The 27,047-nt window shown below is 37.7% G+C and overlaps 1 protein-coding gene across 4 annotated transcripts in view; it reads left to right on the top strand.

Annotated features, from left to right (window-relative positions):
* Positions 1–27,047, top strand: part of CDH6 (cadherin 6) — a 150,356-nt gene that overhangs the window by 109,388 nt on the left and 13,921 nt on the right. For all 4 annotated transcript variants that reach the window (XM_002745091.7, XM_035291744.3, XM_035291743.3 and 1 more), the window contains exons 3-8: positions 5,895–6,189; positions 9,856–9,975; positions 11,963–12,130; positions 14,724–14,911; positions 17,450–17,703; positions 25,617–25,753. In XM_002745091.7, the coding sequence (XP_002745137.1) occupies positions 5,895–6,189; positions 9,856–9,975; positions 11,963–12,130; positions 14,724–14,911; positions 17,450–17,703; positions 25,617–25,753 (1,162 nt within the window). The remainder of the gene's footprint in view (positions 1–5,894; positions 6,190–9,855; positions 9,976–11,962; positions 12,131–14,723; positions 14,912–17,449; positions 17,704–25,616; positions 25,754–27,047) is intronic.

Raw genomic sequence — 27,047 nt, 5'->3', positions numbered from 1 at the left:
GCATCCATCAACCCATTATCTACATTAGGTATTTCTCCTAATGCTATTCCTCCCCTAGTCCCCTACCCCCAACAGGCCTGGGTGTGTGATGTTCCCCTCCCTGTGTCCATGTTCTCATTGTTCAACTCCCACTTATGAGTGAGAACATGTGGTGTTTGGTTTTCTGTTCTTATGTTGGTTTGTTGAGAATGATGGTTTCCAGCTTCATCCATGTCCTTTCAAAGGACATGAACTCATTCTTTTTCGTGGCTGTATAGTATTCCATGATGTATATGTGCCACATTTTCTTTAACCAGTCTATCACCGATGGGCATTTGGGTTGGTTCCAAGTCCTTGTTATTGTGACCAGTGCCGCAATAAACATAAATTTGCTTGTGTCTTGATTTATAATCCTTTGGGTATATACCCAGTAATGGGATTGCTGGGTCAAATGTTATTTCTAGTTCTAGATCCTTGAGGAATCACCACACTGTTTTCCACAGTGGTCGAACTAATTTACACTCCCACCAACATTGTAAAAGCATTCCTAATTTTTCCACATCCTCTCCAGCATCTGTTTCCTGACTTTTTAATGATTGCCATTCTAACTGGCATGAGATAGTATCTCAATGTGGTTTTAATTTGCATTTCTCTAATAACCAGTAATAATGAGCTTTTTTTCATATGTTTATTGGCTGCATAAATGTCTCACTTAATTTTTATTTTAGATCAGAAGATACATGCACTTCTTATGTGTAATGGTAGGGGTTGGGTTTCTAGTTTACCCATCACCCTATTATTAGACATTGTACCCAGTAGGTGATTTTTCAACCATCACTCTCCTTCCTCCCCGCTTTGGAGTCTCCAGAGTTTATTTTCCCTATTGTTATGTCCATGTGTACTTTTTGTTCAGCTCCCACTTATAAATGAGAACATGTGGTATTTGATTTTCTGTGTCCGTGTTAGTTCACTTAGGATAATGGCCTCCAGCTCCATTCATGTTGCCGCAAAGGACATGACCTCATTCTTTTTTACATCTTTGTAGTATTCTGGGGTGTAGATGTACCACATTTTCTTTACCCAGTCAACTGTTGGTGGGCACGTAGGTTGGTTCGATGCCTTTGCTGTTGTGAATGATGCCGTGGTAAACATATGAATGCAGGTGTCATTCTGATACAATGCTTTTCCTTTGGGTAGATGACTGAATGATTTACTGAATTGCTGGGTCGAATGGTAGTTCTCTTTTTAGTTCTCTGAGAAATCGCCATACTGTTTTCCATAGAGATTGAACTAATTTACCTTCCCACCAACAGTGTACGAGTGTTCCCTTTTCTCCACACCCTCACCAACATTGTTTGGACTGTTTTATGTCTCAAAAATGCATATGCTTAGGAGATTCCATTTGGTCCCTGACTCAGATGGTGACTTGGGGACACACAGGAAATGGGAGCAATCGGACAGCATTAGCTGGCTTCGTAGATCACTAAAAGTCTTTGTTATGCCTTTGAATTTGATTTAAAGTCAAGTAGGGAGTTGGCACATTTAGAGTGTAAAACCATGCTGCGTCCCCAGGAAACCACAACACCCAGCAGGCAAAGATGCTGCCATGGTTTTGGTGTCACCCACTATGGAGCTATGTCTACAGCCACAAATCCCTGTGTTTATTTGCCAAGATGCTGATATTTCTTATATCATAAATAGATAGATAGATGATAGATAGATAGATAGATAGATAGATAGATAGATAGATAGATATCACATATATAGATATATATCAGCTGGGCACAGTGGCTCACACCTGTAATCTCATCACTTTGGGAGGCTCAAGGCAGACAGATCATTTGAGGTCAGGAGTTTGAGACCAGCCTGGCCAACATGGTGAAACTCTATCTTTACTAAAAATACACAAAAAAATTACCGCCAGTTGTGTTGGCAGGTGCCTATAATCCCAGCTACACGGCAGGCTGAACCAGGAGAATCACTTGAACCTGGAAGGCAGAGGCAGCAGTGAGCCGAGATCATGCCACTGCACTCCAGCCTGGGTGACAGAGTGAGACTCCATCTCTAAATAAATAAATAAATAAATATTAAAAATCAACAAAGGAAACAGATGGAGACCAAAAGCTCCCTCTGGCACAAAATGCTACAGGTACAGTAGTAAAAAGTCTTACCAGCCACAAGTGAGATGTGACTTTCTGAGGCGAGTGGATAATTTTTACTTGATGGTGAATCGTTAAAAGTGAACCAGATGATTAAACTTAATGGAACAGCCACATTAAACTGACATTAGTAAAAACATGCCTCAGGCAGCCTACAACCTTTTATTTGCTGTTGTTTAACTTCTGTCTTTTACAGTAACCATGATGGATGACATCACAAAAGAAAAAATTCAATTAAAATCTAAGTGCTCAATAAACCCCTAATGTCTGGTTTTCACCACCTCTTTCACAGGCACTGATGTCTTACGTTTCCTTTTTTCCCTAAGTAAAGAACTGGCCCCAGGGGAGTTCAATGGCAGAGGAGGAGAGTAGGAAGAAAAAGCAGAGACTTTGGGAGGTTTCTGCTCCTTGTACTCTGACAGACCCAGAAAACGCACTTTGGAGGGAGGAGGTTAAATTGCTTTTTTACCAGGCAATGCAAAGAGAAGAGATGCGTTTTCCCACTAGTTTTCAAATATTGATAAATCAGAACTGTAATCTGCAAAGCAATCCTAGCCCACACTCCTCTTTGACGTTTCTTCTGCCCTTTTACACTGTCTGGGGTGTTTGTTCTGTAAGTCATCGAAATGGTCTCTCCTGACAGCTAAAAATAAGTTTCTGATTACTTTTACCTGAATAAATCTTGTGCGAATTCACCTATTAAGTGTGCAACAATTACATATTGAAACCGATGAAAGAACTGGTGGAGAAGCGTGTATAATCTAGTGGAATACCGAATATAATAAATCACATGTAAAGACACCAATGGCCCTCCCTCCACCGCCAGCTAAAAAACACTGGCTTTTGATCACAGATTTTACCTTAGAGATACCATGTGTCTGTAAAATTGCATTTTCAAAGTCTTCTAAACAAAGTTCTCAAAGTCAAAATAGGAGCAAAAACATGCTGATTATGAACTAAGAGTTAATAATGGTAGCACTCTCTTAAATTTGGGAGGCACTTTGTAATTTATAAGACACATACCATGCTTTTACTGCATGTTTACATGGTGGTTAATGTACTATTTGCATGTGGTCTTCAATTAGATCTTCACAACAGCCTTGCTGTGTAGCTCTTATTATCCTCATTTTGCAGATAAGGATTCTGGCTGAGGGAGGTTAATTGACTCTGCTGTGGTCTTACACTTGCTGAGTGAAAAAGAATGAACATGGCTCACGCCTAGAACCGTGCCCCCCGCACTGTGCCAGGCTGCTGACCACAGCTGCCCTAGAGCAAGGATCCGCCAGGCAGTGACATAGGTTTCCTTCCTCATGGGTTAATGAAATCGCTTTTTAAGAGCCTCTTCAGTCATTTGAATTTGACGATGGAGAGTTAAACTTTCCCCAGTGGCTCTTTCTGTGGCATCACGGTTTCAACGTTTCCTTAGCGTATCCCATTACTCAAATCATGGGATGCTCTTGTTTTACATTTCTGATTGCATTTATCTCACTTCTAAGCAATTTCCTCCCCATTCGAATTTATCTTCCATTATTTCTGCCAAATTGCTTTCAAGGCTACTAATTATATGAATAATATTCTCTTCCCCAAATGCCACGATTAACTCGCTTTCGGTGTGTTTCATTAGACACAGTTTCTCTGCCTCTAAAAAGGAGAAAGTTGCACCACTCCATTTATAAAGCCTCTTCCTGTGCTCAAGTGTTAATCTTCAGACTCTCTCATGTGAGCTATGTGATTTTGGAAACAGCACACACCGGATTCTCAGTTTTCTTGACTCCACAATGATGGATTTTAAATTAGTTCATGTTTCCCAAAGTATCTTTTTTGGAAAACTGGTATGGGGGGTATCAATATAAGTTACATCCAAAAAGGATTATTTAAACAAAAAAGTTAGGGAAAACTAGATTACACCAAATCAAATATAGTTTCAAAGTGCAGACACTCAGAGCCTTTGACATGTTAACCATGACTCCAAGAAAGGGGACGTATATAAAGTATTTCTTTCCCTCAGCGCTTCCTGTAAATGATATTCAGTGGAATACTTTTAGACTAGGTTAGATTATTTTTAAAGTGTCTTTCTGCCCTAAGAGTCTATTTTCATATGTGTAATGCGTCTCTGAGCACTTTGTGCAGTATATTAACAGGAGGAAGGCTTGGTGTCGCTGTTGTTGCCATTTGTAGCATGGCCCGTACTCTGTTTAGACAGAATTGAAACAAGGTAGAGAGTAGCAGCCTTCCCACTAAGACTGACTTCTCTATATACCATGGATGCTTATAATTCTGGGGATTTATAAATAGTCCTCCCTAATAAAAAGGACTTTTTGAAAATTTGCAAATAGGGTTCGATTATCTGAAGACCTACTGACCTAATTTTATACATACACACACACACACACACACACACACACACACACCCTATCCTATGTGTATATATAATTTTATATATATATAGAAAATTATATATATGTTATATATATAGGACAGGATATACAATATATATAGATAATTATATATAAATATATAGAGAAAATTATATATATTATATATCCTATCCTATATATATAATATATATAATGTGTAGATATAATTTTCTATATATATGGGATAGGATATATATATATATATATCCTAATTTTAAGTGTGTATATGTGTATATATATATATCCTAATTATAAATGCTTATGTGTATATATATACATATATATATATCCTATAGACCTATAGTTAGGTCTAAGTACCATCTAAAGGTATCATCTAACCTTTTACTGGGTGAGAAAAAGGGAAGTTAGGAAACATTAGAAACTCAACACTGTGGATATAATCTTTGGGACAGGAAACATGGACTACTTATCCAGGTTAGGATTCTCATCTTCTATTTCCATAGTATCCTCAGAATTCACTTAATTTCACCCTTTACCCAGAACCATATCACTGACAGTTAGTCATCAGAGTCTCTGCTTGATTACCTTTAGGAGCAGGGACCTCACTACCTCATAGGACAGACTGTTTCAATTTTAGGTTGACTCTAATTATTAGAAGATCCTTTCCTATCTTATACTGAAATCTGAATGTGAAATGTTATTGTTCCAAATGACCTGTAAATTATCTAGTCAGGTGATTTTCAAGGAATTTCTCATGGCAGCCCTTAGGATATTTCTCAAATGCTTCGAGATGAATTTCATAAATAAATAAACATCACATCTTCCCAGAAAAAAATGGTTATAATCTCCAAGACTCAAGGAGGTTGCCAGCTTCCCTGAATTCGCCAAGATAATAAATGTCAAGGAGAAAGAGGATATATCCAAGACTCTCTAGTTCAAAAATCAAAGTCCTTTTCTCAATAGGATGTTGCTTCTCTAATACATTTGTGTACATACAAGTGAGGGCGAGAGTGTATTAGTGGAATGTGAAAGCTGTAGTGAAAATAGTGAAAAGAGTTTTATTCCAGCCAGCCTAATATGTCCTTGGCTACCTTACTATGGCTCTTGCCTTTTGTTTTCCCTTCTTCAAAATAAAGATTACTGAATTTTCTCCCAAACTCTGATCCCATTCTGGAAAATGCTATGGTTATAAAGACACATGTTCATTAATGAAGGAATTTACCATTGAGAGGTTATGTAAATGATAAAAAGAAAAAAAACCTGCAAGCCTTAGAAATAATTGAATAAAAGTTAACATAGCATGCACCAAAAAGACAAAAACAGTTTAGGACCACATGCTTGACTTTTACTTTCTTTAATCTTTTTTTTTCTACACTAGTTACATTCAGACCAGGATAGAGGAGATGGATCACTTAAATATATCCTTTCAGGAGATGGAGCAGGAGATCTCTTCATTATTAATGAAAACACAGGCGACATACAGGCCACCAAGAGGCTGGACAGGGAAGAAAAACCTGTTTACATCCTTCGAGCTCAAGCCATAAATAGAAGGACAGGGAGACCCGTGGAGCCCGAGTCTGAATTCATCATCAAGATCCATGACATCAACGACAATGAACCAATATTCACCAAGGAGGTTTACACAGCCACCGTCCCCGAAATGTCTGATGTCGGTGAGTGAGATGTGACTTCAACCAAAAACTGGCTCTCCCCTAGTGCATCCGCTAAGTAAGGAATCCCATGAACTCCAAGTACTGAGCTGAATGAATTTAGATGCTCACTTCTTCATTCCATGTATGTCCTAATACATGGGTGGGGAAAAGGGAATTTTTCCTTTTCCCTGTCTCCTAATATTACTGTAAGTGCATATGTTTCCTAATATTACTCTAGTCTCATTTTATTTTTTTTCTTTTTTAAATTATACTTTTTCTGGGGTACATGTGCAGATCGTGCAGGATTCTTACATAGGTATACGCATGCCATGGTGGTTTGCTGCATCCATCCCATCATCTAAAAATTAGGTATTTCTCCTAATGTTATCCCTCCCCAATCCCCCACACTCTGTTAATCCTCCTCTATCTCCCCCACCCCCAACAGGCCCCAGTGTGTGATGTTGCCCTTCCTGTGTCCATGTGTTCTCATTGTTCTCATTTTTCAACACCAGCCTATGAGTGAGAACATGTGGTTTTCTGTTCTTGTATCCATTTGCTGAGAATGATGATTTCCAGCTTCATCCATGTCCCTGCAAAGGACATGAACTCATCCTTTTTATGGCTGCATAGTATTCCATGGTGTATATGTGCCACATTTTCTTTATCAGTCTATCATTGATGGGGATTGGCTTGGTTTCAAGTCTTTGTGTTGTAAACACTGCAGCAATAATCATACATGTGCATGTGTCTTTATAGTAGAATGACTTATAATACTTTGGATATATACCCAGTAATAGGATTGCTGGATCAGATGGTATTTCTATTTCTTATTTTTAAAACCACATCTCCTCTAAAGAGATTCTGACAAGTGGCAGGGCGGAAGCGGGAGGTCGGAAGAGAGACCATCTCCTTTCTCTCCCATCCTGAATGCCCGTTCTCTTGTTTGGGCTGAAAGACAGCGACCTTCTCCACTTCTCTTAGCCCACATCAGTGTTAGGGTCCAAGTAACAACCACCCAGATAGAAAATAAAAGCTTACATTTACAGTCCAGTCTCCAAAGTAGTGATGGTTGCTTTAAGTATCTAGTAACTGTATATCTGGAAAAGAGATTCAAAGAACATTTTTTAATCCATAAACAATAGGAAGGTTATGTCTAGGGAGAGGACCCTTTATTACCTGGTGGAAATGAAAGACTTTCATGACATACACAGAGTGAATTAACACTTTATACACAATTCCACTACTTATTTTAAATAAGTAATAGATTTAATTTGTTTAAATTAGGAGAAGTAAACAGGATTTAAATTAAGAAAAAGAATTCTACTGACATCACTCTTAGCCACATTGAAGTCCTTCATGGGAGACAGTGACAAATTTTAAACTACTTATATAAAGAATTATTTTTATTTTCACTCTGTCAAATTCAAAAGAGCTGAAATTACATAACTTTATTATGATTCTGTCACTTAGATATCAGAGACATGGTAGTTCACAGATCCAAGACATAGAAAATAACCAATCCATGGAAATCGTTGTAAAACTTCTACATTTTTCTTACGAAGAAATTGCTTATCTCATTATGTAAAGCCACTTTGTTTTGTTACAAAAATTGCAAGCCTCACAAAGCAAAGAGAGAGATGACTGGATTTTGTTCTTCTTCTTCTTCACTGGTTATAGCAGCAATAGCATGGCATTCTCTAAAGAGAAAAATTTGTTAGGAGAACAATTTCTCCTTTCCGTGGTAAAAGGCAGAAGAGTTCATGAAGAATAGTCTCTTCATCAGCACCATTCAGGGCAACTGTAACCAGATATGCAGGTATTGCACTGCACAGTTCTAAAGGCGCCATTCACTTTTGAAGCCATTATAGAATTAAATTTGTATTACAAACATTTAGGGGTGATTGACGGTAATACATCTCCAGGGTCAAAAAAACCTTTTTTCAATTTGCACACAGTCACAGTTAAGCTGATATTCATCATCCTTAATTGATATGTCATTATCGTAATTATACAAAGGCATCTTCAAGAAATTACATAAAGGTAGTAGGACAATGGGGTGGGAGCAAAAATGGACATCGGTATCAAACAGAACTGAATTTGAAACTCTACTAGAGCCAGCGGTGTAGCCTTGGGCAAATTATTTGATTTCTCTGATCCTCCAGTTCTGTATCTTGAAAAAATAAATAATAAATGTCAACTCCTAAGGGCCATCATGAGAATTAGATGAGAAAACAGGTGCAGAGCCCCTAGTACAATATCTGGCAACGAATAGACATTTAAAATGTCCAGATATCATATTCTAAAAGCCATCAAATTTTGTGTTAATGTTAAATAAGAACTTGAGTGTTGGTTGACTTCACTCTCACTCTAAAAATCATAAGATGTTCTCATTCTCCCCACCTCCCTTGACAAATTGCAAGGGTAGGTACTCTGTTTTGTGCATCAGCAATATACATTCAGGGTAGCCAATCCTAGAGTATTACAATCTATTTGTTCAACAAGTGAAGTTGGCTAGCTATTACAAAAGCAATGTAGAATTCCTAATATTCCCTAGATGTAACTTCCCTTCCCCTTTCACAGAAAGGGAAACTCCAGCAGAATGCTTACTGGTTATCTGATACAAATAACAAAAAACAGCCATTAAGTGATCTTAATCAGAGACGCTTATCCTTTTGGGAAGTCACAGAGCCCTTTGAGATCGTATAAAATCTATAGACCTTCTCTTCAGTGAAATAGGCATGTAGACATACACATGAAAGTTTATGTGGAATTTCAGGGGGTTAAGAATACTTTGAAGATTGTTAGGTGACTGCGGTCTCTAAAATAAGAATAACAATCTGAAATGTAATAGCCTTCTTTGAATATACAATTTAATTATAATAACCTTTTGGAATTACAGATTCCAGATGTTTGTGCTCTGCTATTTCAATTCATTGATTCTTTATGTAATCCATAACTACAGCCTTTAAGGTTCAAGGTCTTTCAACTGTTTAGAATTGTCAGATAGATTTATCATTTAGGATGCTTTTATTGGTAAATAACAGGAAACCCAACCCACACTAGTTTAAACAACAACAAATAAGTATTTATTGGTCATGTCACTTAGGTCCACAAGTAAAACGGGCTTTGGACAGGATTTGATCTGAGTTCTAGCTGTTTTTCTGTAATTTTCTATTCTGTTCAACTTGTCCTTGGGCTGGCATTTCTAAGATCACAAAACAGCTGCTGCAAAGGTATATCAGCACTTTAGAGTCCAAAGACAAGAGTATCTATGACAGAATTTCCAGCAAAACCATGAGTGGCCCCTGACTGGACAACTCCTGAACTAATTCCTGTGGACAAAGGAAGCAAGATGCTGATTGACTGTCCTGGGTAACTTGAAGGAATCACTAAAGCAAGAGTCCAGTTCCAATTCCTGCCACTGGGAACAGGCTGGAATCATTTCTACCTGAAGTCATGATTGTTCCCATGATTCTCTGTAACCTAATCCTGAAACAATTTATAAATGTTGATTGCATTTCTTTAAAGAACCCAGTTCTTTTTCTCCTAGCATCCTATCAAAGTTCTCCACTCCTCAGCATGCTATTTCCATACAAAATTCAGATTGCGTGGTTTTTAAAGTGTGTGTCAAAGATTGATATTTTTGAACTCTTGATGTGTTTTCACTTTATGTTTCTGTCATTACAGGTACGTTTGTTGTCCAAGTCACCGCAACGGATGCAGATGATCCAACATATGGGAACAGTGCTAAAGTTGTCTACAGTATTCTACAGGGACAGCCCTATTTTTCAGTTGAATCAGAAACAGGTTAGATTTTTTGATCCTTCTTTTTACAATCTGTAATTTTAATTGGCATGCTCAGCTGAGCTAGTGTATTTTTTAATAAAAATAATCAGTGTGATTGGATTTTTCTTACATTCATCTACCAAATGCTAATGATATATTTATAAACATGACACTTTCACCCACCCTTTATATGGAGTAGATTGAGAAAAATTATGCATTGCCTTAGTTTTCTTCCAGTTCGGGGCAAAACTAAAAGGTCAACCCCTTTTTGATAGCTATTGGCCTGTTTACAGATATCCAGAATCTTTTTTTTCTAAATATTTAGTAGGATTGTGTCTCTCTATTCTGCTCCGAAACTAGATGTAGCCATGCGATTTATGATAATGATAAAAGTCGCTTCTAAGTAAAATTTTCAAGGGACAGGATTGAAAATTCCTGTCCCTTGCCACAGTGATCATGAAAACCAGTGTTGAGATGTAGTCTATAGCCTGAATGTCTGAGTGGCATGGTGAACAGAACTACCTGCTTACCTGTCTGGAGCACAAGAAAAAAATAAACTTTGCTTGTGTGAAGCCACTAAGATTTTGCATCGTTTGTTACCACATCCTTGTCTAGCCCTCTAACTGACGCAGTCCTAATCAAAGTGAAATGCCACCTGGAATGCTTTTGTCAACATCTCATTTTTCTGTTTTCTGTATTTTCTCCACAAAGTAGCATCCTATCTTACAATGATTTGTTTTTAGCCAATATCATTTTACTGTCTAGTAAATTCTACACTTTTTTATCATAATGAGTCAATTTCCTTTTATACATTTTTTAAAACATCCATTATTCTCAGTAGAAAGCAAAACCTCTCTAGGTTCCCACATCCACTTGGAAATCTCCGTGTTAAGTGGTGTGATGAACTTGGAAAGAATCCCAAGGAGAAAGAAAATGTTGAGTTGAAAAACAATGAGGATGAAAAATTAGAATTATTCAACTTAAAGGACAAAAGGCTAAGGTGATCTCCTGTATTTAAATAGAGAATTACTATTATTTGGAGAACAGAAAGCAGCTGCACTTTCACTGAAGCCAGGACTATAGGAATAAAATTGACCTGTTGTCTGAGGTATTCTTGTTAAAAATTTTGAAAAGCTATTTTTGCTTCATTAGTTGTTAAGCACTAGAATGTGCTTCTGCAGAAAGTTATAAAGCCTTCTCCAGTGAAATTTGAAAGCAAGTTAATTTAAGCATAAACCTTACAGAGAAACTGGGCAAACGTTTAGAAGTTCTTTCACTATTTTATAACTACCTAACAAAATTAACCTAACTTAAAAATTTTGATTGCCATTGGGGTCAGTTGAACTAAAGTTCATGTCAGCTTTAGGAATTCTAAAAGGCTGAAAGACCTTGAACCTTAATTCCAAAATTCTCTAGGATCATACAAGATGATCATTATGAGAGAACTGGTGCTATATTTTCCAAAGACCATAGCTTTATAATTTAGAAAATCCTCAGAGCATTCATTATGGTAGGTATATTTAAGGGATAATTAGCCAATCCATAATGGAAAACTCAAAAGTCAGTTCAAGTATGTGGTTTTCCTAACAATTTCCTCATAATTCACCTAAATGTCTTTTATCAAGCATCTATTGTAGTACACCTTTATACCACAAGCCATTTTAGATTTTGCTGTGGCATCTTATAACACTTAATATTTATACATCCATCATGTTATTATAATATTGAGTGTCTTATAACTCTTAATAGTCTATACTATTGCAGCATCTGACTTGTACTTATTTTTATTCTCCTTGTATTACTGGCTTTTTTAAATGTATCTATCTCCCCTGTGTGTGGTTGTAATATCCTTGAGGATAAAGGCTGCTTATAATTATTTTTACATCACCATGACATCTGCACAATGTTTTGCATATTGTGGGTGACGGTTTATGATTGTTTGCACAAATAAATGATTCCATAAAGTATTTCAATGCGTCCTTTTGACTCTTAAATTTCACATCCACAGGTATCATCAAGACAGCTTTGCTCAACATGGATCGAGAAAACAGGGAGCAGTATCAAGTGGTGATTCAAGCCAAGGATATGGGCGGCCAGATGGGAGGACTATCTGGGACCACCACAGTCAACATCACACTGACTGATGTCAACGACAACCCTCCCCGATTCCCGCAGAGTAGGCACATTCGATTGAATGAATTTCTTTAATGCGCTTTTACAAAACTTGAACTTTAAGAATTTTTATTTTCCATTTTCATCATTATTGTCAAAGTTAGTGGACTTAAGAAGAACTGGCACTTTTATTAAAAAGTGAGTTGCCAACATGGCATGCACTCCGGAAATGTGAACATTTACATTCCTCTATTGGTAATTAGCTGAGTGATTTCTGCTGTTGTTGTAAAGGCAACATCATTGTTTCATTTTTCCTTATTAAGAAAACTACCACAGACATAAATCTGCTCATGCAGAACATATGTATACAAGCATGCCGCAATTTGTTAGGAAAAATTTGACATTATGTTCTGTGAATTTAATCTGGCATGTAATCTCTTTTAAATCCTCACAAAGCTTTGTAAGAAGAGGATTTATCATTTTACTGTTTCTAAAAATATAACTGTGGAAGTAACTAGGTACTTAATCCATTTGTAATCATAAATCGTTTTCTACATTATGGTTAGTTGAGATACCGAAAGTCATCTCCAAAATCGTTAACTCTCGTGATTAGATAAGAAGGAAGAAGAAGAAGAAACAACATCCATGAATATCAGTGTGGTTTCAGGAGTATGCTACAAACTCTCACATAGAGCTACCCAACAGGGAACTGGTTCTAACGTAACTTTTCTTCCAGGAACAAAATCCCTTTGGGACCATCGCCTTCTACAAAAGCTAGCTCAATTATTATACAGAAAACCCACTTGTTCTATCACAGCATTTTTTAAAAAACTAATCAGCTAATATGGGCTTCCTTTAGAATAGAGATATGCATGGATCAACAGGAAGTAGCTTTATTTTCTTTATTTTTTCAAGTTTTTCATCAGTTAGCTAAATGCAAAAAGATCAGAGTTACTTAAGGAATATCTGATATAACAAATAGAAGAAAGGTTTTGAGGCCTGGAATTTTCCTTACAGAGGCCTGAAATGAAAACTCTCAGCTCCTATGTAACAAACCTGCACAATCTGCACATGTACCTCAGAACTTAAAGCAACATAAATAAATTTTTTTTAAGTATTCATAATGAAAAGAAAAGAAAACTATCAGGATCACCAACAGTTTGCCCAAAAACCTCCGTTTTAATATGGAGATTCCATGGGGAAGAATAGCATACAGATTCCCTCGCACCTCAGTATCACAGGAATTTGTTATTCACTCTGCTATGCTTAGATAGCCTGTGACTCGTTATTGAGCAATATGCCAAGGCAAGGGAAAGAAGAAGATACAAAGGGGCAGGAGGCCCTAAAAATGGAAGCTGAAAACACTAGAGAAATACTTAACCTGGGGCACACCAACTCATATCTGTTATCCCAGAGCTTTGGGAGGCTGAAGGAGGAAGATTGCATGAGGCCAAGAGTTCAACACCAGCCGAGGCAACATAGTGAGATCCTGTGTCTACAAGTAAAAAGAGATTAGACAGGCACGACCGTATGTGCCTGTAGTCCCAGCTACTCAGAAGGCTGAGGTGGGGGCGTTGCTTGAGCCTGAGCAGCAGGACCCCTGCACTCCAGCCTGAGCAACAGGACGGGACCCTGTCTGGAGAAAAAACAACGTGCGTGTGCGCACACACACACACACACACACACACACACAAACTCATTTTGAGTGATGTACTTGAGTCAAAAAAACTTTTAAAAACCTTTTAGCCTGCTTTATCATTTTACCAAGTATGAACTCAATACTTAAGAGATTACTGTTATTGAATGCCTACACTTTAGTAGTGCCACAGAATGTTTAAATTCTTTTTAAATCATTTGCATGAATGGTTGAAAAAAATGTAATGGAAAAGGTAGAATAAGCTTTGGTTTTACCATTGGATATTTCTGGTGCTAAGTTCATGGTTACCTGGCAGATGCAAACTGAAACTCATATGTAGTCTCTCTAAACTCAGTTTGCAACAGGTGCATATTTTTTTAAAAGGTATCTAGGAAACATAGATTTCAAATTAGTAATATGAATATAAGTATGGGAGAAACCTATACATAAAATAATATAGTAATAACATTTAAAAGAGTCAAAAGAAAAAAATTCGGAGTTTTATCACGTAACGTATTTACCTATATCCCTAACTCTGCAAGTAGGTCCAGCTCCATGTATTAGTCAAAGAATAGCTACTTGGACACAGCCTCCAACTTGCTATAATTTCTTTCCACCTCCAGCTATTATTAGCAATGGTAGAAGGAAAGCTTTTAAAGAATACCTAGTAATTAAAGTTGCAGTTCAGATTAAATTCTCCTCTACTCTTCCTGTTAGATTAACTGAACAAAAAGCTTTGAAACCTTTTGTGCCTCCTGTAGCTGTTCAGTTGTTCTCACAATCACTTCACAAACTTAGGAGCCTGTTTACAGGACAGAGTGTTCTTCATTTGCAAGGACATAGGTCAAGAAGAAATATTCTTAACAACCGTGAAAGTCAAGACATAAGGGTAACAGGCCGAGGAAAGCACAAATCTACCTGTGGTAATGTCTTAAAGAACTGTTGGAGAATGGGTTTTGTTTTTATGATGATAAAGTACAGTTAGTCTATGCTTGACTTATATCTGTCTGGTGATTAATAGGTACATACCAGTTTAAAACTCCTGAATCTTCTCCACCGGGCACACCAATTGGCAGGATCAAGGCCAGCGATGCTGATGTGGGGGAAAATGCTGAAATTGAGTACAGCATCACAGACGGTGAGGGGCTGGATATGTTTCATGTCATCACCGACCAGGAAACCCAGGAAGGGATCATAACTGTCAAAAAGGTAATGCCACTTCTTAAACATCATACAGCGTGAACCCATGTACTTTTCTCCAGTTCCCAAGTTACCATGGGCAATTATATCTTGCGTAAACATTCCTTTAGATTTTTATTTTACTTATTATTTTCCGAAAAAATGCTGATTCTGGCCGGGTGTGGTGGCTCCTGCCTGTAATACTAGCACTTTGGGAGGTCAAGGCAGGAGAATCTCTTGAATCCTGGGGTTTGAGACCAACATGGTGAAACCTGTTTCTGTTAAAAATACAAAAATTAGCTGGGTGTGGTGGCGGGTGCCTGTAATCCTGGCTACTCTGGAGACTGAGGCAGGAGGATCGCTGGATCCTGGGTGGCAGAGGCTGCAGTGAGCCGAGATCATGCCACTGCACTCCAGCCTAGGTGACAGAGACTCTGTCTCAAAAAAAAAGAAAAAAAATGCCAATTCTAATGACACTGAGATCTCGTGGGTTGGCTTTCAGAGGTCTAAAATGATATACATTCATGTTAATTCTATACATCCAATGAATTTTTATTAAGAAATTCCTAAGTAAATAAGTAATACAAATAAGTGATATTCATTAAAATACATAAAGTAGGCCAGGCTCAGTGGTTCACGCCTGTAATCCAGCACTTTGGGAGGCCGAGGTGGGCAGATCACGAGGTCAAGAGATCGAGACCATCCTGGCCAACACAGTGAAATCCGTCTCTACTAAAAAATTATAAAAATTAGCTGGGCGTGGTTGTGCGCGTCTGTAATCCCAGCTACTTGGGAGGCTGAGGCAGGAGAATTGCTTGAACCCAGGAGGCAGAGATTGCAGTGAGCCGAGATCATGCCACTGCACTCCAGCCTGGCACCTGGCGACAGAGCAAGACTCTCAAAAAAAAGAATACATAAAGTAAATACTTTAAATGAACAGTAAATAAACAGCGCCAGACACTGCTGTGGGTGCTGGAGGTGCACTGGCACATACAACAGATGTTCTCTGCTCTCATGGAACTTCCAGTCTTGGCAGAAAGAGACAAGGAGGCAAGTAAACAAACAAACAAATGTATAACCACAGATTGTGACGCACACTGTGAAGGAAAAGAGCAGAGCAAGCCATGATCAAGATGACTCGCCTCACAGAAAGACGATATACAAAGACCACAAATTTAAATTAAATACCATAAATTTCCTGTGACTGCTTTAGCTACTTTTTGGGACACAACAATAAATCTTTTATGTTCTGATTTCTGTTTTTTTCCAAAGCACTGATTAATTATTTTATCACTCGAACTGCCTAGCACCACAGAGCAGTATACAAAAGTATGGCAAAAATTCAAAACCAATACATTGTATGCTTGAAGACTAAAAATAATATTAATTTTCATTAAATTTTTATGATTTCACTTTTATCATGTATGGTGCAATATTTTTCTCTCCTTTAGCATACTATTATCTTTTCTAACAAATATAAGCATTGGTGGATGTAAATAACGAGATACTTTTTCCTCCCAAGCTTTGGATTACGTGTCTTAATATCTGGAAACACAATAAAACATGTTTAAGTGACACTCAGACTAATGTTTTACACTATAATATAATTAGGAAGCCCATTAGTGTGCATTAACCTTTTTAATTTTCCTGGTGCCTTATCAGATTCGAACTGAAATTTTGCCAAGACGACTAAATCACATTCACTAACGTCTTGATTAATTGTGCTTCTAGTGAGCCTTGTCATATTATCATCTAAAACTAAAAGTCAGCAATAAGCATTTGGGGTCACCACGTCTCCAAAACAAGCTACTTTTCCTAAAGACCCCTGACAACAATGATCATTACTTCCTTTGGCAAATAATTAGCCCAATGCCCTTATCAGGCTACCATTTGGAATATTTCATTACCTCATGCAAAAAAAAAAACTTTATGTTGTCTGAATCATGGCAAAGGATTCACAATGCAAACCTGTGACCCTCAATTCTGACTGCACCATAGAATCACTAGGGAAAGTGTTTAATAATCTGGATTTTAATTGGTAACCCCAGATATGTTAGTTTAATGACCCCAGGTGGGGCCAAGACATTGGCCCATTTTAAATACTCATCAGTAATTAAAGCCAGATGTGAGACATCTGACATGGAATAACCCACTGCATATTTGCCAAGTGGCCTCTGATGGCCCCCTCTAGTGAAACATGAGGATTTTTAAAATGGGGACAGAGTGGCTTCTACCAGACTCCTGCTTCCAAGTGCCCTTCCTTCCTGGTACGATGCCTTGCACCTCAGTACCTACTTTTAATCAACAGTAGGCATGGTTTCAGCCCATACATTCTTCAGGGCTATGTGGCATTTGAACTCCTTCACAGATTTTATAATCGTTTCCTGCCTAACAGCGTAGATGCAAGAAAAAAAATACATCGTATCTTTATCACACTAATGTGTTTCTCTAAGCAATATGATTGTATTTATTTATCAGTGATTTACACCAAAAATGTTTCATGTCTTGGCTTTCTGCATCTTGGTTGCTTTAAATATGTCACTTCTTCCCCCACTCCCCCACCCCAAGCTCTTGGACTTTGAAAAGAAGAAAGTGTATACCCTTAAAGTGGAAGCCTCCAATCCTCATGTTGAGCCACGATTTCTCTACCTGGGGCCTTTCAAAGATTCAGCCACGGTTAGAATTGTGGTGGAGGATGTAGATGAGCCTCCCGTCTTCAGCAAACTGGCCTACATCCTACAAATAAGAGAAGATGCTCAGATAAACACCACAATAGGCTCCGTCACAGCCCAAGATCCAGACGCTGTCAGGAATCCTGTCAAGTAAGCACATTTCTGCAACGTGTCTCTTTCATAAGCTTCAGTCAATTTATATTTAAATAAATGCCTGCACTTTAGAAAAGATTAATCCCTTTTTTTCCAATTAGACAATTGTGTTTTCCTGAAAAATTATTCTAAAAGCACCTGTAACTCTCTTTGCTCACTGCATAAATATTTTGGCAGAAGTACAGTAGTCCCTTGTTATCCCTGGGGGATTGCTTCCCCAGGCCCGACTCCATGTTAAAGTTCACGGATCCTGAGGTTCCTTATGGCACAGATTTGCATATAACCAAAGTACATCCTCCCCTATGCTTTATTCATTTCTAGATTACTTAGAGTGCCAATTCAATGAAAATACTATGTAAATAGTTATCTTGATGTTTTTATTTGTATTATTTTTTATCGTTTCCTTTTTGTTTTCCGCAAACATTTTTGATTTGTAGTTGGTTGAATCCATAGTTGCAGAACCTCTGCATACACAGGGCCAACTACGTAAACCTTAAAAAAACACACATTTGGGAAGGACAGCAAGCTATAAGGAGTCTACTGCTTAAACAGAAATAGTATAAGGTGATGCAGCTGAATGACCTGGGATTATTTCTCAAGATTTGAGATTTTTTTAAGTTTAAAATTTGTCAAAGAGTGGTATAGAAAAAGTATATGATATTTAACAAACCAGTCATTGGGCTTGAGAGTGTTTTTCAAATGTAGAAAAACCTATCGGGTAACACTTAGAGACAGAATTATCCTCTATTTGGATGCATTTTTCCTTTTTCAGATGTAGATAAAAACAAGAATCATTTCATGATCTATGTCCGTGAAATCCTAGGGAAATTAATAGAACAGAATCCAAATTTATGCTATGTAAACTAGTTCTGTTTTCCCTGTGCTTTCCTTACACCTTAGTTGTAAATCATCTTGCAAGAAGACCTGTTGCTCTTTGGGACCACCAGTGCTTCAGTATTCTAGAATCTTAACAGGAAAATGCTGGAGTCAACCAACCTCCAGCCTTCAGCCAGTAGCTTAGTTGACTAATTGAGAAAAGTGCTAGCTGGGCACGGTGGCTCGCGCAGGTAATCCCAGCACTTTGGGAGGCTGAGGTGGGCAGATCACTTGAGGTCAGGAGTTCAAGAAGAAAGTGCTACACCGGAATAGCATTATGTCAATTATTCCCCATAAACAAAGTAAGCAGACCAAAAAACTAGAGAAGCTCTTGCCTTGAGTTCACACATAGGTTCTGGTCGTGGTGCCAGCCAAATGCCAAGTACATTCTAGGCACTAGGGAATACATCCTGATCCCATGAAGTTTACATTCTAATTGAGGCAGACAGAAATAGACAAACAATAAATACGTAATATGTCAGGCAAAAGTAAATTTTAAGTAGGAATGTTTATGGAATTTTGTTCAAGACAAAGAAAAAATTTAAGCAGGAAAATAAGGCAGAATAAGGAAATAAAGAGCAACTGGAGTACTATTTTAGATAATGGGGTCAGGTTTGGCATTCTTGGTAGGGAACCATTTAGTGAAGATTTGAATGAAATTAAAGGGTGAACCATGTTCATACCAGGGGGAAGAACATCCCAAGAAGAGAGAAAAGCAAGGGTAAAGGTCTGATACCAGGGCTTGCTTGACAGTTGAAAGAGTAATGAGGAGGCCTCCGCAGCGGGAAGAGAGTGAGCGAGGCAGGCGAGGTCAGGTATGAGGCACCAGAGAGATGTGATAGCTGATGGTGAGTGTGGCAGGTACTGTAGGGCTTTGTAGTTCATGGTGAAGACTGGATTTTATTCTGATTGAGATAAGAAGCCACTGGAAACCTTTGAGTAGAAGAGTTACATAATCTAAAACTCCACTTTAAATGGATAACTCTGGCTGCTGCATGAAGAATCTTATTGAAGATAAAAGAACTTGGGGCTTTAAGGCAGCCATCATTTCTAACTTTTTCCCAGTTGAGCCCTTTGTTCAAACGAAACCTCATGACAAGCCCCACATCTTAAACACGAAAAAAGTCTGGCTTACTTTCAGGGAACGGTTTTAAATCACTGGGCAAATAAACTCTTATCATCCTACTGGAATATCTATAAGACACTTTGAACTGGGCTACGGTCAACCCAGGGTAGCCACATGTGAACTCCATGGATCAAGCGTTTCTCCACATACATTTAAAATTATTAATAAGGAAAATGAATGATGGGTTTCACTAATATAGCACAAATAATGTAAGTACTTTCACAACTGCTCTCTCACTTGGAGTTTGTTGTAATTATACAAGGAAAAAAAATCTTAGCAAGTATCAAATTCAATTTGAAAGTGTTAATGCTGGAAGTTTACAAATATAAGCTTTGGTTATCTCCTTGGCAGACCAACATGTTTTTAATTAAAAGAGAGAATGTTCTGTGAATTCAGGCTATATTTTCATATCTATATTACTTTTTAGACCAAATACCATTTTACCCACTGCATTATTTTCTGTTTTATGAAAGAGAGTAGTTAGCTTGTCAGATTATGTTGGCCATCAGCTAATTTTGAAGTTTTTTGCTGCCAGCCTTTCCTTGGTACATATGGATTTGACACACAGATATAGATTTAAGACTAGAAATACTTTATATATATATATATATATACACACACACACACACACGTATATGTATATAAATGATATTCCAGTGTCCTTTTATAGGATAAAATTCAATCTTATATTAGAAAAGTACATTCATACATAGTTTTTGATTATTCAAGACATAAATGTTGAACAACTAAGTGCTAGACAACACGTTAGGCACAAAATTAACACTGATTTATCATTATGCAGACACAAATCTTTAATTCTTTAATCACATAAAATTATTTTCTTCTAATAACTTCATCTCAAATTCCCTTTGGTTTCTGTGAAAGAGTCTTATAATATGTCACTATAAATACAAATTATGAAAAATCTGTGCAAACACACCTCCTTTCCAGGGAGAACCACAAATCCTCCTGATTTGAGGCTACATTAGAAAACAAATTATTTAATCACAAAATACAATGAAGTCCTAGGAAAAAAAGAGCTACCTAGCAGAAGGATCTGCTATAATCACGTTGGGATTGATTATCTTGTTTCTTATCAGTGATGATTACCAGTAATATGACTGGACAATAAATATCCTGGATATAAATTTAAACTACCTTGGAAAGAAAAAACAACAAACAATCAAGGCTTTGTGTACAAGCATTTTCCATCAATGATGTGGGCATTTTAGATTTTCTATTAATTTATTAGTGTCCCAACGCAAAGAAAAAATACAATTTTGGTATTCCCTAAATAGTTACTTTCTCTTTCAAATTGAAAGCTGCCGTCAACTAAAATTTCTCTCTGTTACCCTTTATGTCAAGGCTTGATAGGAAAATATGACTACTTGTAAAATTTAAAACTACAGCAGGAGGAAATGGCACAAAGAACAAAACAAGATTATTGCTCTGTATAATTGTAACAGCTTATAGAAGCAGCACATCTTAAGCTTAGCATTTTCCATGAGAAAAGAAAGTATGTAGATAATTATTAAATTTCTTACAGTCTATGAATATTGAGATTTCCTTTTTGCAATTAACTATGTGCTATAAATAGTTATCATTCTCAAATTTAAAATAAGAAGTGATTAAGTAAGCATAATACTGTTGCCTAAGTTCGTAATAAATGTTGATTCATGAGATAAATGGCAAAACTATAGCTGTTTTGTTTGTTTTAACCCTTTCGATAATAAAGACGTAAGTTCATATACATTGAAACTGAAATTCAAATTCAACTTGGTATTACACCCATTGTGAACTTCATTAATTCTCTTTAAAATCAGGTTTAAATGTCCTATGATAATTGCATATCTATTTCATTTAGACACTCACTAGATGACAAAAATAAATTTTATGAAGGTAAAAAATATTGTTCATTATAATTCACTACTCATGTTTTAAACCAAAATAATATATTCAAGTAGAATCTTGGATGTGGTAACTGTGGCAAATTAGTAACAAGGGTTTATTTTTCTTAGCACACTCATAATGATTCCACATATGTCTGCCTAGTTAGGTCATTTACTTAAACTGAATTTCTACTGAGGCAATGTTTTTAAACCTCATAAAGTTTTTTAAATCCAACTAAAATGGGCAATTTTTTTCCTAATAGCCTTAACATATCAACTTTCTTCCATTTTCTCTGTAATATCCCACTCCCACCCAGCTCATAAATATAGTATATTAGTTCCCTTTTACACTGCTGTAAAGAACTACCTGAGACTGGGTAATTTATGAAAAGGTTTAATTGACTCCCATTTCCACACGCTCTACAGGAAGCATGGCCAGGAGGCCTCAGGAAACTTACAATCATAGCAGAAGGAGGAAGGGGAAAATGCCACACACTTTTAAACCATCAGCTCTCATAATAACTCACTCACTATCACAAGAACAGCAAGGTCTGCTCCATCTTTCAGTCATCTCTGACCAGGTCCCTTCTCCAACATATTGGGATTACAATTCGAAATCAGATTTGGGTGGGGACACAGAGCCAAACCATATCATTCTTCCCCTGGCCCCTCTCAAATCTCATGTCCTCTTCACATTTCAAAACCAATCATGTCTTCCCAACAGTCCCTCAAAGTCTTAACTCATCCCAGCATTAACTCAAAAGTCCAAGTCCAAAGTCTCATGCAAGACAAGGCAGGTCCATTCAGACTATAAGACTGTAAAACAAAATACAAATTAGTTACTTCCATACAGTGAGGATACAGAGGTAATGTTTCCATTCCAAAAGGGAGATATTGGCCAAAGCCAAGGGGCTACAGGCCCCATGCAAATCTGAAATCCGGCTGGGCAGTCATTAAATCTTAAGGCTCCAAAATAATCTCCTTTGACTCTATGTCTCACCTTCAGGGCATGTTGATAAAAAGGATGGGTTCCAGCAGCCTTGGACAGCTCCATTCCTGTGTCTCTGCAAGGTACAATCCCTGAGGCTGCTTTCATGGGCCGGCATTCAATGCCTACAGCTTTCCCAGGCCCATGGTACAAGCTGTTGGTGGATCCACCATTCTGGGGTCTGAAAGAGAGTGGCCCTCTTCTCACAGCTCCACTAGGCAGTGTAGACTCTTTGTGGGGGCTCCAATCCCTCATTTTCCCTCCACACTGCTCCAGCAGAGGTTCTCCCTGAGGTCTCCACCACTGCAGCAGATTTCTGCCTAGACATCCAGGTATTTCCATACAACTTCTGAAATCTAGGTGGAGATTCTCAAACCTCAACTTCTTGCCTTCTGCACACCTTCAGACCCAACATCATGTGGAAGCCACTAAGGCTTGGGGCTTACACCTTCTGAAGCTACATCCTGAGCTATACCTTGGTCCCTTTTAGCCATGGCTGGGGCTGGAGCAGCTGGAACACAGGCTGCCACAAGGCTGCACAGAGCAGCTGGGCCCTAGGCATTGCCCATGAAACCAATTTTTTCCCTCCTATGCCTCTGGGCCTGTGAGGGAAGGGGCCGCCATCAAGGTCCCTGAAATACCCTGAAGACATTTTCCCCCTTGTCCTGGCTATTAACATTTGGCTCCTCTTTACTTAAGGAAATTTCTGGAGTAGGCTTGAATTCCTCCACAGAAAATGGATTTTTCTTTTCTACCACATGGTCAGGCTGCAAATTTTCCATACTTTTATGCTCTGCTTCCATTTTAAATATAAGTTCCAGTTTCAGATTATCTCTTTGTTCACACATATGAGCATACAGTTTTAGCAAAAGCCAGATCACTTCTTGAATGCTTTGCTGTTTAAAATTTCTTCTGCCAAATACTCTAAATCATCTCTCTCAAGTTCAAAGTTCCACAGATCTCTAGGGCAGGGACAAAACACTGCCAGTCTCTTTGCTAAAGCAAAGCAAGGGTGACCTTTAATCCAGTTCCCAATAAGTTCCTCATCTCCATCTGAGACCTCCTCAGCCTGGACTTCATTGTCCATATCATTGTCAGCGTTTTGGTCAAAACCTTTCAACAAGTCCCTAGGAGGTTCCAAACTTTCTCACATCTTTCTTTCTTCTTCTGAGCCCTCCAAACTGTTCCAACCTCTGCCCGTTACCCAGTTGCAATGTCACTTACACATTTTCAGGTATCTTCATAGCAATACCCCACTTTCCTGGTACCAATTTTCTGTATTAGTTCATTCTCACACTGCTATAAAGAACTATCTGAGACTGGGTAATTTATGAAGAAAAGAGATTTAATCAGCTCACAGTTCTACCGGCTATACAGGAAGCATGGCTAGGAGGCCACAGAAAACTTTTAATTATGGCAAAAGGTAAAGGGGAAGTACTACACTTTTAAACCATCAGATCTCATGAGAATTCACTCACTATCACAAGATCAGCAAGGGAGAAATCTTCTCCCATGATACAATCATCTCCCATCAGGCCCCTCCTATGACATATGGGGATTACAATTCAAGAACAGATTTGGCTGAGGACACAGAGCCAACCCATATCACATACCTATTCTAAAAACTAGTAATACATTTATGAGTAAGACAACATTTCTCAAAATCCACTAGTCTTCTGCCAGTGTTAGGGTTGGAATGCTTGGTTTCCAAAATGCTACTCTTGGTTTTCCTTGAATTTATTCAAACTCTCCTTCTTAAATATTTATCAAGTTCCTAGTCGGTTCCAGGCACCGCTGTGTGTCTCCGGTCTCCCACTGATTTAAGTGATGTAAGTGATTCTGTCTTTAGTGTTTTTCTTCCTCCACTAGACATTCTTAGATAGCTGAATGGAAATCTGGGATCAGTCCAGCTCTTAATCTTGAGCTTCATACTAGAGATCTCTTCCCGGACTTCTCTCAAGCACCTCAGCCTAGTTATCAAAAATGGAACTTACCCATCTTCCCAGAATCCTATTTTTCACTCCTCTTCTTTCTGTTTGTGGCAGCACCGTCCAACCATTCTCCTCAATTCAACCAGTGATCTTTATTAACCATGATTTAGATTGCGGCACTCCCCTGCTTAAAACCCTTTGTAGCCAGGTGTGGTGGCTCATGCCTGTTATCCCAGGACTTTGGGAGACCAAGGTGGGGGATCACTTGAGCTCAGGAGTTCAAGACCAGCCTAGGCAAAATGGTGAAACTCTGTCTCTACAAAAAAAAAATACAAAAATTATCAGGGCATAGTGGCAAGCACCTGTGGTCCCAGCTACTCAGGAGGCTAAGGTGGGAGAACCGTTTGAGCCTGGGAGGTCAAGCAGTGAGCCAAGATCATGCCACTGCACTCCAGCCTGAGTGACAGGGTGAAAGAGTGAGACCCCCATCTCAGAACAAACGAACAAAAAAAACCCTTTATTAGATTCTTATTGCATTTAGAATAAATCCCAACTCCTTACCACAGCCTTCTTCTGCAGTCTAGACTCTGGCTGTCTTCCCAATCTCATCTCCTATTTCCCTCTTCTGCCTTACTAACCTTGGCCACATTAGCCATCGTTTGCTTATTTCAACAGAAGATTTTTTTAATTAAATGGAGAGTAGAAAATAATCAACACCCTACATATGCATACAAACAAACACACATGTATATTAAAGTCCTCACTTTGTAAAAACTTGAGTTAAAAATGAAACAATTACTATATAAGCTTGATCCAAATTTATATATAGTAGAAAAAAATTTAATGGTGATGCTCAAAATCATGCAACTTGTCTAGTGTAGTGAGTTTACTATTAAGACCTCCATTGTAAGGAGCCAATTTCTCAAAATATTTTACTTAATGTCAAGTTGTAGATATTCAAATATGCACTAGAGATAGAAAAAAATCCATACTACAGATATTCTGGGACATGATGTGTCTCAGATGTTTTTTGGTATTCTATAATGTGGGAATAGGAAATAGAAGGAAAAGCCTTTCTTAATTCCACTTTGCACTTTCAGGTACTCTGTTGATCGACACACAGATATGGACAGAATATTCAACATTGATTCTGGAAATGGTTCCATTTTTACATCGAAACTTCTTGATCGAGAAACACTGCTATGGCACAACATTACAGTGATAGCAACAGAGATCAGTAAGTCCTACCTAATACCACTGCTGTCCCCATTGATAGAGTGAGTGAGTGTCCCAGCAAGGGCTGGGGAGCACAGCTTATCACCATGTATTGACAATCCCACTTGACAGATATATTGAAGAGCCCTGGAGTGATTTCCAGTAATGCCTCTTCTAGACATACATTGGCTCATTCATAAATGGAGAGGCAACCATGGAAGTTCTGCTGTCTGGAAACAATAAAATGGGAATGTATCTCACAAATGAGATTGAATTGGTACTTGATGGATTTAATTCCAAAAAGCTTATAAATTAGAACATTACATAAACAGCTGCAGAAAAACAGACTCTCAATTAGACATTGCGTGGGGAGCAAAAGATGATGGGGTCAAGTATGTTGTAAAATGTGGGCATTGTTTAGAAAGTTTTTAGAGATCAATTCTCTAGCTTACGATAGAATTTCTATTTCAAAGTCTTTATAAAATTAAGAGATAAATTATCACTTTCCATGGTATACCAAAGTGGGTAATATAAACTACAAAGTAATCAATAAAATGATTAGGATGAATTTTATGGTAATCCCATGAAACTGAAGGCAGAGAACAATAGTGTCAAAAGAATGCTTCAAATAAAGTGATTACACACAATGAAAACTAATGTATATTGTAAATACAATGTGCAGCCTGAAGAACGTAAGTGGAAAATGACCTTAAAAATCGAAATTTAATGTTTAAAGATAGGCTTCTAAATTATACCTCACTTTTTAGTTTTTGTGTTTACTTTTAAAAGTTCTAAACATTTTTAGCTCACTTGGGCAGTGTGGAATATTCCATATCGAGCAGTTTATTACAGTTGCATTTCCTGTCAGGATAACTCATGAGATTTGAAGTAACTAAAGGATATTTGGTAGAATAGTAACCAATATGGGCAAAATGAAGCATTGCCTTTAGATAGTGATAAGGACAATGCATTAGAAATAAGCTAGGAATTTGCTCTTTAGAATTTATGTCAAGATTTAGCTTGAAGTTTATGTCAATTTATGTTAAGGGATGAGTGTGGATACCAAAGACAGAGCATCTTTAAAGTTTTTAAATTATAAAATTATTGTCCACTGAAAAGGATCATTAAGACCACAAAATTTTATTTTTTACCAAAGCAGATTTGTAAGTATTTTAGGCTTTGTGCCTAAAAATTTGTTTTTAAGATTTAATGTTTCTATGACACATTTCAAGTATTAGTGACTAATATTTCTTAAAAGTTAATATTCAGCTGCTCTAACTTTTGAAGAACAGGGTGAGTAAAATTTTAGACACAAT

The sequence above is a fragment of the Callithrix jacchus genome, chromosome 2 (assembly GCF_049354715.1).
Source record: "Callithrix jacchus isolate 240 chromosome 2, calJac240_pri, whole genome shotgun sequence".
Classification (NCBI taxonomy): Eukaryota; Metazoa; Chordata; class Mammalia; order Primates; family Cebidae; genus Callithrix; species Callithrix jacchus.
The sequence above is the reverse complement of the archived record's forward strand: the minus strand, read 5'-3'. Positions and strand labels throughout refer to the sequence as shown.